Consider the following 15,579-nt stretch of genomic DNA (forward strand, 5'->3'; position numbering starts at 1 on the left):
GTTGAATGGTTGTTTGTCTCTATGTGTGTCCCTGCGATGGACTGGCGAGAGGATAAAGCAGTCGAAAATGGATGGATGGATGGGACATTTAACAGATTATCCAAATAAATGTGTTTGTTTTGATATGGAATGACACATAGGTTTGACACATACATTTGTGTAGTATTTGTGAAAAAAAACCATGGTGGGCCACACAGGTTTGAGACCTCGCTGCTCTAAATAGACCCGCCTCTCAGATACGATTGGCCCCAGCTCCCCTTGCAAACCTCACAGAATAAGGGGTATAGTTTGGAAAAAAAGAAGCAGATGCAGATGTGAATGTTAAAGTGGTTATAATTGGCAATATCAGACAGCTGCAGTAATCTATAATGTTTTCAACCTTGATTTAAACAAGCTGACAGTTTGTGCACACCTCAGGTGTTCAGGGAGCTTGTTCCACAGGTGAGGACCATAGAAGCTAAATGCAGCTTCGCCCTGCTTGGTTCAGACCCTGGGGACGCTGAGTAAACCTGTCCCTGATCACCTGAGGGCTCTACAAAATAGTTCTCTTGATTATGTTCATTTTTTTGCCTCCAGTGACCCTCATGTGGAGGATAAAGTGGTAGAAGAAGAGTGAGTGAGTGAGTGAGTGGAGGTCAAGTGTCTGTCAAAGCTTTATCTCAGTCATTCTGAATAACTTGAAAAGAAATAGATACATTTAGAAATTCAATTATAATTCAGGTTTGAAAAACCCATATAGCTTTACTTCAATTGCTTTACTTTCAGCTTCTCCCTCTCTGGGAGTCACCACAGTGGATGATCCGCATGTTTGATTTTTTTAGTGAGTAATAAGAAAAAAATTAAATCTGAAAATGAAATATGGACATTTCTGGCAACCTTCGAGCATCAGTAGTGAAATGGCAAGGATGTGTGGTGAATGTGCAGCTCTTTAGCTGAGGAAATATTTGTAGTGAGATCACAACCAAGTAAAAACAAGTCACGCAGGAGCTGTTAGGTAAAATGTTATCAAAAACATTATTTTTTTATTCATAAAAGAATGAAAAACAACATTAGTTTTTTCTTTAAGAGTGACATTAAAAGTTAATTCTCTGGAGTGCATAATATATGACGCGGGAGTGTTTATAGGCAGCTGAGACCTGTAGCTCACAAAACCCTCATATTCACAATATGCGAATGTTCTTCCTGAAACATAACAATGAACTTGTTATGGGCAAAATAAACTTCCAGTTTTCCCATTTCCAAATACACCAGCCTACCAAGCACACAACAGCTTGTGAAGACACTTTTTCACAGACAGACGTCCTTAGCTTAATCCATCAATGAAGATGAATTCACTGAGTCAGTGATGTTCAGAATAAATACGATAATTCTTCACTTCATCACTGAATTGAAAAAAACAACAACAAAAAAAAACAGAAGCAAAACATCACCATCAAGTTTCTTTCATTTGCAGCAGCTCTGCGAGGTTAAAAGCAACACTTCCAGCAGGAATGAGCACAAAAACAATCAAAATCAATCAAACGACCTCCAGTTTAGAGACACTGGAACGACTGGAATGATTCAAACGTGTCCTCACGTCCTTCATTCACATTTCCTTTTTCAAAATTCGATATCAGTCCCTCGCACACATTCCTATCACATGTTTCAGTATTATTCACCAACTACTGCTATGAGATTATCCCCACATTAGTGCAAAACATTATTCTATACTTCTAAATAATCTGGAGTTTCTCACTTCTTGATTTTTCTTCAGGCACAGTATTAAAAACACACATTGACACAACATGTAACACTTACTCAGTTGATGTTCCTTTTAAAAACAAATAAACAAAAAACTGCAATGGCAAATTCTGTCAAACCACCCAAATAATAATAATAATAATAATGTAGGAATAAATCAGTACTGGCAATTGATAAAAACCTGGCTGTCACGCCAGAAGAGATATGGAGTATAGAAGGGCTTGTGGGTAAAGTGACTGGAGGCAGGGGTGGAGTCATGTCGGTGCATCAGGAGATGTTTGGTGCAGAATCAAAGAACAGTCCCTGACAGAGCCGCGCCGTGTCCTCTGGACAGTAAACCGTGAAGCCGATGGTCCGGGGGTCGTTGAAAATTTCATAGTCGTTTCCTCCCTGTGAGAAGAATAAATAACATCATGAAAGATATGACTGCTGCTGGACAAGAACAAACCAGTGCACTGTTCTTTCAGCACTATCACTTTACGTCAATTACTTAAACTGGACAAACAGTGGAAGTACAGCTGTTCACACCTGAATTTACCTCCACCCTGAGATCCGAGCACATGTGGACGCTGCTAAATACCACTGCTCACAATGGACATACAAGTGTGTGCTGGATTATAATAGTTAGGGATTTTTCAGTTTTAGTTTTAGTTTTTATTTACTTTTGACTTTTCGTTTTTTAAAATGAGCTAGTTTTTATTTTTTGTAAATGGAAAACTTAGACACACATGAAATCACGTGACTGCATCAGGGCCTTTAGCACAGCAGCCATTTTGACCCATTGAACAGGAAAATGCAGGTGTTAAGCATTTACGTCACATTAACAATGGCTTTGTTCAGTTCATGTGAGTCAGGTGAACGTAACAGTGAACCAGCCATTATCACTTTTATTCACTTACAACCACATACAGGTGTGATCCGTGTTCACCTGTGCTGTATACACACATCCATACATCTATTTCTGCTGGAAACATGGACTTACATCCATGGTCTCGTTGCCAAAGAAGTAGATGGCGTCCAGACCTTCACTCTCCAACGGCTCTAAGCACAGTCGCTTGTCCCAGCCTTCTGGAAAAATGTCAAAGCTGATGACACCACCTGAAACGAGATAAACGTCGACAGTTAAACACCATCATCATTAGACACAGCGGAACAAAAACCAACATTTTACAGCGTCTATGAAAGAACAACCTGTGCAGTGTTTACATACAATTTACAACCTGAGTTAGTAATTCAAACTGTTGCTGAATACATTCACTTTTACTGTCTTCAGCAACTGACCCTTGACCGGTGAATCAAGGCTGAAAGGTCTCCTGCAAATGCCTTCCTTGGTTTTTAATTACCTCACTGTTGCCCCTTCCCCCCCTTCTAGCTATCAGTAAAAAAAAAACAATTCTCTCTGCAGACATTTTAAAGAGACAAAGGCAAACAGTTTAGAGGCATCCAGCCAATCAGATGGCTGTATTCCTGACACACCCTCTACATGCCTCCATCACAAACACCCTTCAAAGCCTGGCTGTAAACACTTCAGTGACTCTTTGCTGTTTTCCCCTCATGAGCAGAGCTGCTGCCTGAGCACAGATAGATGTATACGTAAAACCTCTATTACTCAACCTGCCCTAATGGATAAGAGTTAATCTGCGTTTAAATAAAGTTCACAATAGGTGAAATGTTCCAGAGGGAAAAAAAAGAGACAGAAATCAGATATAATCTAACAAACCAATAGCTCAAAAATAAGTCCGTTAAGACAGTGAGTGTTTATCGTGGCAGTCAATTTTACCTGACAAAGATAAAGGGTGGGCGTGTACATAGTCCAGCATATTCTGCTACTTAGTAGGAATTCTTCCTTTTGTAGATCTTTAAGCAGCACTGGGTAATGATTCTATAGGTCACTCAGGTCAACCTCCAACTGTCCAGATGGTCTTTGCTCTAGAAACTGGGGTGTGTTTGTATATATGAGATAAGATTTTAGACATTTTCTTGCTAAATGTTGGAGATTAACGCACATTTTCAGGATTGTTAAGTCTTTTTAAATTCGGCATTGTTCGCTTTGATTCTTGTGTCGGACGTCTCTTCCTGTGACGGCGCTCTGACCAATCAGTGGCCAGTGACCTCAAAGGATTACAGCACCGATTTGCATTTAGCTTTGATTTACTGGAACAGGAGTATTATTTCAGTTTTACCTGAAGATGGGAGTTTTTTATGGGTGAGGTCATGAGCGGTTACCACTTGACCAGAACAAACCAGATTAGCTGAGTAACAAGACAAGCAATGCAGGAGAGAAAAACAAACACACTTTAAACTCTACATGAATTCATTTATCACCCCTCTGCGTTTTACTGCACGTCATGGATCTACATAAGAGAGTCTTGAAAGAAGAAAAATAAAAAACACGCCCATCTGTCCCGTTTGTTTGTCTGACCTGTGAACAGCCCTCATGCGTCACCAGCGTGGACTAACACCTCTGCGAGCACGTAAGCAAACACTGAGTATCTGATTCACCTGACTGCTGCTTTGGCGTCGCCAGAGGGACGGACGGAACAGAGCGATTGTAAAAGTTCATTGACAGCTCCAATGTCCGACAACAAGGTCCATCACACAGCACCAGCGTGCGTTCACAAACACAGATAATACATAACAGACAAGCGTGCACGTGGGAAAACGTGCTTGTCATTCAACTGCGCTGCAGGAAGACTGATGAGCTTGTTTTTCCTCCTAAAAGAACATCCACTAAGATGCGGTTACTGGTTAGCGAGTGAGAAGCTGAGTGTTCTAAATTGTTGTGGGCAAAACGGCTCTAATATTAATATATTAATTATATTAATTATATACTGGATATGACATGAAGAACACAATCGGTTAAAATCATGTGGAACTCAGTCGTCCTGTGTTTTCATCACTTATGCTCCACTGTGCCTCCAAGTTTGAAGCAAATATAAATGAGAAAACATGAAACTGATCAGACTTTCTCCTGTTACGAATTCTACTGCTTCAACATAAGGAACCTGTTCATCCCGAGCACTGATCAGACACACTCCTCTCAGTTTCCTACCTCATGTCCATTTTCTCACGTGAGGCACCACAGAGGATACAAGAGACTTTCATGGACTGTGTTTCTGAGCCACTCATATACATTTGAGCCTAACAGAAAACACACACACGCTTTCTGTTATTTTTCCTGAATATTCATGCTCTAGTTGTTCCTGGAGATTAGGATATGGTTTATCTGTCCAGTACAGCTGTGTGAAATGTTTCTCACCCATGACTCAACAAAGTGAGGGGGAATATGCTTGTTTTTGTTCTCTCCTTCTTCCCAAACATGCCTGTTTATTTTAGTTTGAATGTCTCTACTTTGGTTGAGATTGGTTGGTAAATTACGGTAACAAAAGTCTCCCACCTTTTGTGAAGCGAAGTCCCTTTCCAGCAAACTCCTCTTTCAGTGCAGCAACAAATTTCTCCCTGATCTTCTCTTTCTGTGAGGAAAAAGATGAAGCAGTCTTTTTGATTTAAACTCAAAAATTAATCCATTCATTGATCATGCATAGGCGTTTTTAACCTACTTAGTATTGATCTGAATTTTAATGTCCAGCACATATTTTGGTGTTGTCGTCAGGTGCCTTAGCGGAGCTAAAACCTATAGTTTTGTCACCTATGTGTTTTTGCTTCTTTCTTCTGTGTTTTGACATGACGACTGCGTTCTCTGGGTGCAAGGCAGGTGGTGGAATTTGCGGCTTTTAAGTCACCTTTTGAAGTGGCTTTTCAATAATCGTTTTATTTATTGCTATATGTGTTACTGTGTTGTGTGTTTTAACTCTGCTCTATATCCAGATCAGCTCCTCAGTGGGCTGCAGCTGTATAAATGTAAACAGTGACAAACACGTGTTGTCTTTAGGGTTAAACTTTAGCATTTCCTGCTGATGTCTGCCTCCTCCATTATTGCACAACTCTGTAAACCAACAACAGACAGTCTGTTAAGCTGTTCTGACAACTCACCATTTAATAAGGTTCTAATTTAGCGTTTGATGTGTGTTAACGACTACAGACGACATAAATAATAATTAATTTGGTTTTCAATTAACATTTAGAGAATCTTTAGACAAAACTGAGGTAAAACATTCAAAGCAGTTACATGTATTATACTTCAAAGTGTGCTTGTGCAATGCAATATTTTGATATTTAATTATGTATTAAACTTTATTTTCACAGTATTTTTTTAAGTATTGTTTTACATTTATCTCACATCTCTACTACTAATCACAAAGTATTTTACCTTGTCAATTTCAGAGAATTCTATTCGCTCCTCCGGCGAGCAGCTGCGACCGATGGGAGAAATATTAAGCATTCCATTCCTGAACTCGATGAATGTTCCCCTGCGAAAGAGGTTAAAACAAAACAAATGACTTTAAAAAGATGCAACCGAAGCAGAAGTCATTTTTATACCTACAATTAACATCTTAGGTGATCACAAGCGGTACGTTTTGATACGTCAGTTCACACCGTCAGCAACTTTTCTCAAATTTCTTTTATAAGAAATACGTTTTATGATGTATTATTTATGGCTCGGGACGGAGTCGAATAGAAAAAGTCACATGTCATTGCCATTAGCTCATCTGGTCAGGAGTCCCAGCTGTGACAGACAGATTCATGCATTCATCTTTTATCATGTTATTATGATATCTGACTCCAGATGCGATAGAGAGGAACAATGTTTTTCATTTTTTTCACTCTTGCGTGACGTAGATTTGGTGATATTGCCATTTAAAAATGATAATTGTGACAATGAAAATACAATTATTATAAAACAGTGCATTCGTATGTAACTTTTACTGTTAAAAAAGATCTGAAGTGACCATTGGGCCCCGGAAAATCTTCACAAATCAAATCTGGCCCAAAGGTTTGGACACCCCTACCCTACTCTATAAACATTATGCATCATTTTTTATTTGCAAAGACCATGTAATGTTGTAAACAAAATTAAACTCCCTGTTGCAACTCCCTCGCCCTATATTATCTGCTGGAAATAATTTAAACTAAAATAATACAGACTGGATCAATTGTGCCCAGGACAAAATAGTGGGTTTGTTGAATATCCTTCTCATGTGACTTTATATGACTTCAAAGACAGCAGTTGATTAAACTCTCCCACAAAGTAGCAATTAGCATAGACATTACTGTCAGAGATTGGATCACCCTGTTAACTGTAATGTCAGGTTTATACAAAGACAGACAACAAGTCTCCAAACAGATCATTTTCGTCAAAACAAAGACGATGTGCTTGATGTATAGAGTTTGAGCTTCATTTCGCCACAGAAATCACTGGAGGCACAGATTTTTGCACTGTATCTGCACTTTAACAGGTCCGTGCAGATAAAGAGCTCTAGCACTCCTGTATTTGAAGAATGCAGGTAGACTGAGTAATGCTGTGTGTCCACCTGTTGTGTCCACCATGTTTTACTTGTCTTGCCTAAGCTACTGTATGTGTGAGTTTGGTTGGTGTCACCTTTTCTTTGGCAGCTTGATGAGCCCCATGTAACTGAGGCAGAAGTTGATCAGGTCCTGCAGAAGCTCCTCCCCAATCTGGTTCTGTATAGCCTGCCAGGGAAACAGTTAAACAAAGGTGATTACAATGAATCACACTGAATGAATAACGTTTGAATACTGCATGTTGCATAATACACTTACATGCTTTGAATGGAGTTTCCCATCTTTGTATTGCACAGTGCCATTCTCAGCAAACACATAGTCAAACTTGTGTATCACTGCAAAGGAGGAGACATGTTAGATGTGACTAAGCGTGCTGGTGTGGCTTTCTAAAACCTGCACACTCGGCTAAATGAGTGGTTTCTGCTCGAAAATGAATACAGGAGAACAGAACGGTCTGCTATATTTCCCTGGTAGCAGATTACAATATACCGTATGCATAACACTGCCTGGAAAAGCCCAGTTTAATCTCCCTGACCTTCCCGCTTTTTTCCACCAGGACAAACTCTGCCTTTAACTTCAAGTCTTAAAGGAATACTATTTAGCTTTGTATTACTAGACTAGGGGTAGTATTTTTGAAAAATTCTGCTTCCCAACTGTGCTTCCTGTTAGCATAACTGTTAGCAAAGATGGCGGACGGGACCTCATTCACAGAATGTAAACAGTGTGCTAACAGCTATGCTAACAGGACCAAGTGTCACTGGTAGGTACGAAACAAAGAAAACAATGAAGATATTTCTCCACTCAGGGGAAACTATTTATAATTATTTTCATTCATCCAGCAGGATGAGAGCATTTTAGAAGCTCTGTCAACAAGTGAAACACTGAAATATGAAGCAAACTTACATGCACAGTCAACGTGTGTTGTTAAGTAAAAATCTTAATAACAGTAAAAAGGAAAACATCTGCACAATTTAGAGCTCCTCAAAGGAACAAAACTTTTCAATAATGTGACAACAAATTCTAATGACATCAATAATCAAGAATTTCGAATGATTATTTACACAATATTGACATTTTATACTTTGATACTGACAACTCAGCAGCTACATCTGTGAGCATCATGAAATGTGAAAAGTTGTGTGTGTAAGTGTGTGCATTCCTGCTGTAGCCTAATATTTACTGAGTGACAGGCTCTCAGCTCGTCCACTTACATGTGGGTCAGCAGGTGAAGAGTCACGGTGAATCCAGCACTGAAAACGTCACCTGGGTCTAAATTTAGTATGTTTGCAACGCGCTGTTGTGAAAACAAGCCTCACAAGTCTCTACCAGTGAGACTATGAGTCTGAACTAGTAACCCTCGACTGTTGTTTCATCATCCCTCAACAGTACCGGTCTACTGCAGTTTGAGCGATGTTGTGTGAGAACGTCAAAGTATGACTTGGGGCCTAAATGATGACAATTAAATACACCTTACACTCAAAAATGTCAGGCCCTGCAGTGTGGTCGTGCTGGGTGAATGACAGTAAGCTCACCATCATCTCCCTCCCCGAGCTGCTCCGCTATCTTGGAGTAGTCCGACCCGCCCACAATGCCGATCTTCACTTTCCTTCTCAGAGTCTGAAGAAACTTGTCCAACTGTGGGTCGATTTTCTGCAGCGTACAGAGAAATGCTGTGTTATTCTTTTGTGCAAACACACGACCACATCCCCGACTCTCCACTAAACACTGTGAACAAGATAGTTAACGTGTTGTGCAATGTTGTGTTTCTGTCAGCAGTCCTGTCGGTTGTACTGTAATTTAGCACTCATTAGAACACATGGACGTCTCAGCTGTACACAAGGGAGACTGCATTATGCAATATCTAGCATCTGTTGCACCCACCCACACACACACACACAGTATGTGCAGCTATTCTTGTTAAGACTCTGCATTAGGGCTGAACTTTTATAAAAATCACAATACGCCCTAAAGTGCAATTTTCAAATTGCAGGAAATGTCAATTTAGATTAATCACTGTCTTGATATACGTCTTATTCTACAGACTGAAGATAACGTCTTTGTTTCTCACAGATTTGCACAGATATCACACTGTAGTCATTTCAAATATGTTTTTCAAATGATGTAAAAACAACCATTCCCTCTGATATCACGTCGCAATTCCTGTCAAAAATAATCGCAATTAGATATTTATTCAAAATCACTCAGCCATACTCTGCATTCATTCCTTGCAACAGCCAGACCAAAGCCTTAGTCCTAACCCAACCTCTACTATAGTCAGTTAATACCTTTACTTAACCACAATTCACATATTAACTCATCCCTAACTTTAACCAGAGACTCAAAAATAAGGCTTTTGCCGCATTAGAACCAGGCTTTGGTTCTCATAGGGACTACTAGACCTGAAAAAGACAGTGAAGTGATTATCATGGTAGTACCATCTTATTTCTACAGTTATTGTGTGTATTAACTTTTTACGAGTGTCTGTGGGACATAAGAAAGGATGACTTTCAACTTCATAATATGGTCTAATAATATTCAGCCACTTTGATTCAGAAACCTTTTCCTGTAAATATATTATAAATACTATTGAAATAAGAAGTTATATAGTGCCATAATATCACTCTCCCTGCTCTCCCTTTTTTGTTGCTGAAACGTTGTATGCACACGTGGGGTGGACAGTGTTAGGACAGTGTGTATTTTCCACGAGACTCTAAACACAAACACACACACACACACACACACACACACACACACACACACACACACAGTGTAAACAGCACTGTCTCCGTGGGGTACGATGATGATGGTGGTGGTGGTGTGTTGTTGTTGTTTGCGTGTGTGTGTGTGTGAGTGTCCAGGTATTACTAATGTTGTGGGGACCTAAACCTGTTTACACAGTCACATTATGGGGACTTGTCTTCTTTGTGGGGACAAAAAGCAAGTTCCCATAACTTACATTTTAAGGCGAAAATGTGTTTTAAGGTTAGGGTTAGGCAAGTAGTAATTATGGTTAAGGTTAGAGTAAGTCTCCAGGAAATGAATGTAAGTCAATGCAATGTACCCTCAAGTCATGAATGTCGAACATGTGTGTTTGTGTGTGTGTTCTCACCTCTCTCGGTGGTGTCAGAGTTCCGTCCACATCGAACAGGCACAAGATGTTCCGGTCATAAGAGAAGCCGTTAAGTCTCTCCATTTCTTACTCCTCTGAGAGTTTGTTGTTGTTTGTTTGTTTGTTTGTTTGTTGTTGTTGTCAGCTTGCTGCAAGTCCAGCTCTCGTGCACACAGATGCAAGCCAAAGAAAGAAAAGAAAGAAAAAAAGGTAAATAAATAAATAAATGAATGAAAGAAATCACACGGTGGGGAGAGAATGAATCGTGTCTTCTGGTTCAGGCTCACTTCATTTATCCTCCTTCAGTCTCTACAGTCAGTGCACTCGTGAGTCAGCTCGGTCCGGTTCAGCTCGGCTCTGTTACAACACCTCTGTTACGAAAAGACATGTCCTCGCTGAACGTGTCGAGTTGCTTTTTTTTGCAGCAGCAGCAGTGTGAGTGTCTCTGACTTCACAGAACAGCCAATCACAGCCCGAGTACGGCACGTGACGTGACGTGATGGAATGAGCGGGGCGGGAGAGAGAGAGAGAGAGAGAGAGAGAGAGAGAGAGAGAGAGACTTATCTGTTACTTCCATTCTTCTGTTCATAATTTCACGTTAAACTGAGCTACTACTGATATATATATATATATACATACATATATACATACTGTATACTGTATATATATGATAAAAGCATATTTTCTATTCTTTTAGTTCATGCACATTCAATGTTGTATATAGTTATGTATAGTTTTTCTTCCTGGACAGTATTTTCCTTTTCTTTTTTTTCTTTATATATATATATATATATATATATATATATATATATATATATATATATAATTTAATTTTAACAAAATGTTCTATACTGCGTGTGACTGCAAATTGCACCAAAGGGAGTTGCACTCCAATTTCATTGTACACAATACAATGACAATAAAGGCTATTCTATTATATTCATTTAAGTAAATAATCTGTAAATTAGGGGGGCCACATGTAAAAAAAAAAATTAAAGAATGAAAGAAAAAAAAACCCAGCATGAATTCTGTCAGAATTCTGAGATGAAAAATCAGAATTCATGCTGTTTTTTTTCTTTCTTTTCTTTTTCCTTTCTGACTTTTAATCTCAGAATTCAGATTCTTTTCTTCCCCAGAATTTTGACCTTTAATCTCATAATTCTGATTTTTAATCTCAGTTTTTTTTTGTTCTTTCTTTCAATTTTTTTATACATCTGGGCCTAATATTTAGTACCGTAGTAAATATCTGTACATTTATTTATTTATTTAATTATTCTCTAAGTGCATGTTTGACAGTGTCCTCGTGGTGACATGACAATATGATATCGATTCTTTGGACAATGATACAACATTTTCCTTTTTTATCACAAAAATCTACATTGATGTGGTTTGTTTTGATATGATCCAGAGGCCTACGATCAAAAACAAGGTTATGCCAACTTTACAGTTATATTTCTGTCAAGTCACAAAATTCAACAAGAATACGGTGAAGGCCCCAGACACGGGCGATCTGGGAAAGTACATCTGCATTCTTTGATAGATGCTGCTCTATTTCATTTATATGGAACCAATCTAACTAAGAACTGTGTGATGTGTCCATTTGACTTGTGTGAAAGAACAACACTGACTTTAAAGCTTCTAATCTCCTGTGGGGTCATTAAGACGGTCAGGGTCACTGAGGTCGCATGTGAGTCCTTGACCCACTGGGGCCAACATGTGAGTTGTTCTGGTCACGTAGTGTTGATTAGGCCGTCTGGCTGATAAGTGACGTCACAAATGTTTAGTTTAGTTTAGTTTAGTTTAGTTTCAGTGCAGAAGGTTTACATTACTGAGCGTGTCCTTGGTCCTTCTGGTGACCTGACCTGAGGAGCTGACTGTCTTGTGTTGGTGTCTTCTGCTTGTGATGCAGTTGTCGCTCTGCTTCTGTCTGTTGTAGCTTTTTAGACATTTAAGTTGTAGTGTATAACTTTTTAAAGAGTGGAGTTCACTTCCTAAACACTTTTGTGGTCACTTCTTTGTGGGTTTTTTTAAAAACTTGCCATTGCCGCTGTCTGTCACATTACACATGTCACCTCCTGTGTGCAGGTGACACAAGATCTGGCAGCCTTAATCAACACTGTGTGAACTTGTGTATCTATTGGACAATTGTTCATATTAAAAAGTTACAGTTTATGATTGGTTTGTTACTTTATGGACCCACATTCCGAGGTAGGACTAAAAATGTCGTTTAGGATACAGTTTTTTTCCTCTCTGTCTGTTCACGGCCATTCAGATTAGATTAGATTAGATTATGATGTATCAGATTAGATTATAGGATGGCAACATATACAGGGTGTTGTACACCGCTCACCCAGTATCAGCTGGGATTAGCTCCAGCTTCCTCTACGACCCTTAAATGATAAACTCCATAGATGAAGGATGGTTAGTTGGATGCAACCCGTTCACATTAGTATATGTTACACATTAGTCAGTGAAGTCAGTGAAGCAAGGCTGACTCAAGCACATTATTTCCAGAAAGACACAGATACTGTTATTATTTTCCTGAGCAGTGCCCACATTCTCTAAATAGCTATTGAACCCAGGCCCATTTATGCTTAAAGGATGTCTGCTCAGGTGCATCATTGGCACAATAAACCATATAGAAGACATGGAAATCAATGTTATTGTTATTTTGAGTAACAACTATCAAGACATTTGCAGCTGTATCTCTTGTGTGTGCACTCTGCTTGTCACACACAGATGTCCTGCTGCTGGGTGAAGTGAAACTGTTCCTCTGTAGAGAGAAGACTCCTTCTCTCTAGCAATCTGTTGAGGTACCAGCACAACTAAGATAGATACTTTATTCATGGCTATTCCAGACTGTTATCTTACATCTTACAAAAGCACAAAGTGATGTAAATGTAGTTACACCATGTGCTACAGTATATAGAGGCTGTGGACCTGTGAGGTGAGGCAAAGGTCTGACAGGGTGCCACTTTGGGTTTGAGACCCGGTCGGAAACCATTTCTCACTTTCATCCTAACACAGGAACATGAAAATCATGTTCAGACGGAATGACTTGCGCTTCTAATTCCAATATACGTTATCAAAACAGTGAACACATTTTCTCAGCAGCAGCACGTCAACTCACATGAGCAAACTCACCCACAAGAGGGCAGACCAGGAGAGAGGGAGCGAGAGAGCGACAGAGAGAGAGAGCGAGAGAGCGACAGAGAGAGAGAGAGAGAGAGAGAGAGAGAGAGAATGACATAGAACAATGTTGGAGACGTTGTTCTCATTCACATGATACAGTGGTAACAACAACAAGTATCATAGGATATACAGAATGTCTGTTTGCCTCAGTCCACAGCTGTCAGTTAAAAACAAATGCATTCAAATGCAGAGCAGGTCTGTTTTCTGTGATCGTCAGAAGAGCCAGAGCCACCATACAACATATATAGCCCCACAGTAACTCTGTGCGTGTAAGAATAAATGGCTGTATATCTAAATCTACTTATTAGAAATGTGTTTTGCTAAACTGTCAAAAACACCCACAAATGACATTTAACCTGCTCAGATGTTAAAAAAAAGTGTCAGATTTTGACATTAAATGTATTGGAACTGATTTTCTGATTGGTACATACTAGTTTGGATCCACTCACAGGTCATGAAAGTTGTCTTTTTTTCAAATTCACTAAACAAATTGGCTGACATCCACTTACAAGTATGTTTTACAAGTTTGCCTTGTTGTGGTTCATTCAACAGGAATTATTCAAAATTTGGTGTTGCAGAAGTAGTAAAATAGTCAGAAATACAACATAATATGGAAACATTTGCTCATGGCACTATTTATATGGGGAGTCGGGATGGTTTGTCAACTTTAAAAAGTGTGTCCCTGTACAAAAGGTTTTGGGAGACGCTGAAATAGACATAGGCCTTTGTCACCAGGACTCAACCGCTTTGCTGATTGTCAGTACAAATTCTTCTATCTATGGCAGTTTTACAGCAGGAGACAGGCTTAATACTGGCACCATAAATCACTTGTGTGTGTGTTTATCTATCGTGCATATCACAGCCCCCATAAATCACCCCTGCATGGGCCAGAGGTTCACAATGAGTGATAATATCAGAACAAATAGTAGTATGACCCATTTTTGGACTATTATATGGCAAATATGTTATGAATCCTGCCATAAGTAGAGTATCTGTGTATATGTTCAGACTCTAAATTATGTTTTATTTCCTATTTATTGTGTTGAAAGACAAACATATGAGTCAGGTGCCTGCTTTATTAGTACACTGCCACTTGATAAAGGTACGAGGCGAGAGACAGCAGAGAGCGATCACTGACCAATCATAAATCGACTAATCATTAGCTTCTGTAATTATGATGCTGCTTCTTTATCTGACTTTGACGTCCGCCCCCATGTTCCCTCCAGTCCCGGCAGATGGGGTCTTATATTGCTTTAACCTTTACTCAAAGGATCCAACTGTTTTGTTTATAGATCTATTGTCAACAAATCCCCAGAGAAGATGAGAACCAACCCCGCATGTTTGTCTGTCCCTGAATATTTAACGGCTGTTGGTGTGACCCCCTGCTCTGTCGCCCATTTGTCCTTATTTGTCTCATCCACTCCAATTCAAAGGGTCATAATTTAAAGTGACACATTTTATTTGTGGCCGAGTGTTTAATCACTATAATTTAAACTACTTTGTGTAGAGTGTTTGTTACTCAAAACAAATCCACAATAGACAAGATGTGTGTGTGTCCTACGTGCTAATTCACACCGATTCAGTGAGTTGAGTGGAAGGCCTGTATTAAGGTAACCTTATCTACCATCAAACTAATCTCAAAGGGCTCATTTGGATCCATTTAGTCAGATCGACAATAACAGCCACTGGTAACAGCCTTCAGTTGCTAATAAACAGCCACAGTGAGACAATAAAACTATGAGTTGTGCTATATTTAAGATGTTACTATTTCCTCTGCCTGATAATGTACTGGGGTCTGTTAGGACGGAAAGGCTTTTTACTTTAATGGGGGAAGAAGTGGCTGTGACCCTACCAACCATGCTATTACAACGTCATATTGTATGCACTTGTTTATTTAAGACATTTATGAGCCAGCAAGGTGGTTCCAGGCAGGAAACTAGGTCACTTAGTCACTGTACTGGAAAAGACAGGAGATTTAGTTTGAAACAATGAGCTTGATTCCATTGTTCCTTGTTTGTTTTCGGTGGTAGGGCTTCTGGGCGGATGCTAATGTTAATGTTTTTCTGACAAAATGTCTCGCTTTTATCACGCAAACAGCAAGCTCACGTCAAAAG

General features: G+C 39.4%; 1 protein-coding gene across 2 annotated transcripts; it reads right to left on the bottom strand.

Annotated features, from left to right (window-relative positions):
• Positions 1 to 988: 988 nt before the first annotated feature.
• Positions 989 to 10,695, bottom strand: LOC131475373 (phosphomannomutase 1). Of its 2 annotated transcripts, XM_058653451.1 has the most exons (9): positions 10,561 to 10,694; positions 10,274 to 10,436; positions 8,697 to 8,814; positions 7,423 to 7,499; positions 7,241 to 7,332; positions 6,011 to 6,110; positions 5,138 to 5,213; positions 2,723 to 2,838; positions 989 to 2,130 (listed from the first exon to the last, which is right to left on the bottom strand). In XM_058653451.1, exons 2-9 carry the CDS (start codon positions 10,355 to 10,357, stop codon positions 2,008 to 2,010), a joined length of 786 nt encoding a protein of 261 aa, XP_058509434.1. In that variant the 5' UTR covers positions 10,358 to 10,436; positions 10,561 to 10,694; the 3' UTR covers positions 989 to 2,007. The 2 variants fall into 2 exon arrangements, with proteins under 2 accessions (XP_058509434.1, XP_058509433.1); XM_058653450.1 differs by having other exon boundaries at positions 10,274 to 10,695.
• Positions 10,696 to 15,579: the final 4,884 nt, after the last annotated feature.

This window comes from Solea solea, chromosome 16, assembly GCF_958295425.1.
Source record: "Solea solea chromosome 16, fSolSol10.1, whole genome shotgun sequence".
NCBI classification, from domain to species: Eukaryota; Metazoa; Chordata; class Actinopteri; order Pleuronectiformes; family Soleidae; genus Solea; species Solea solea.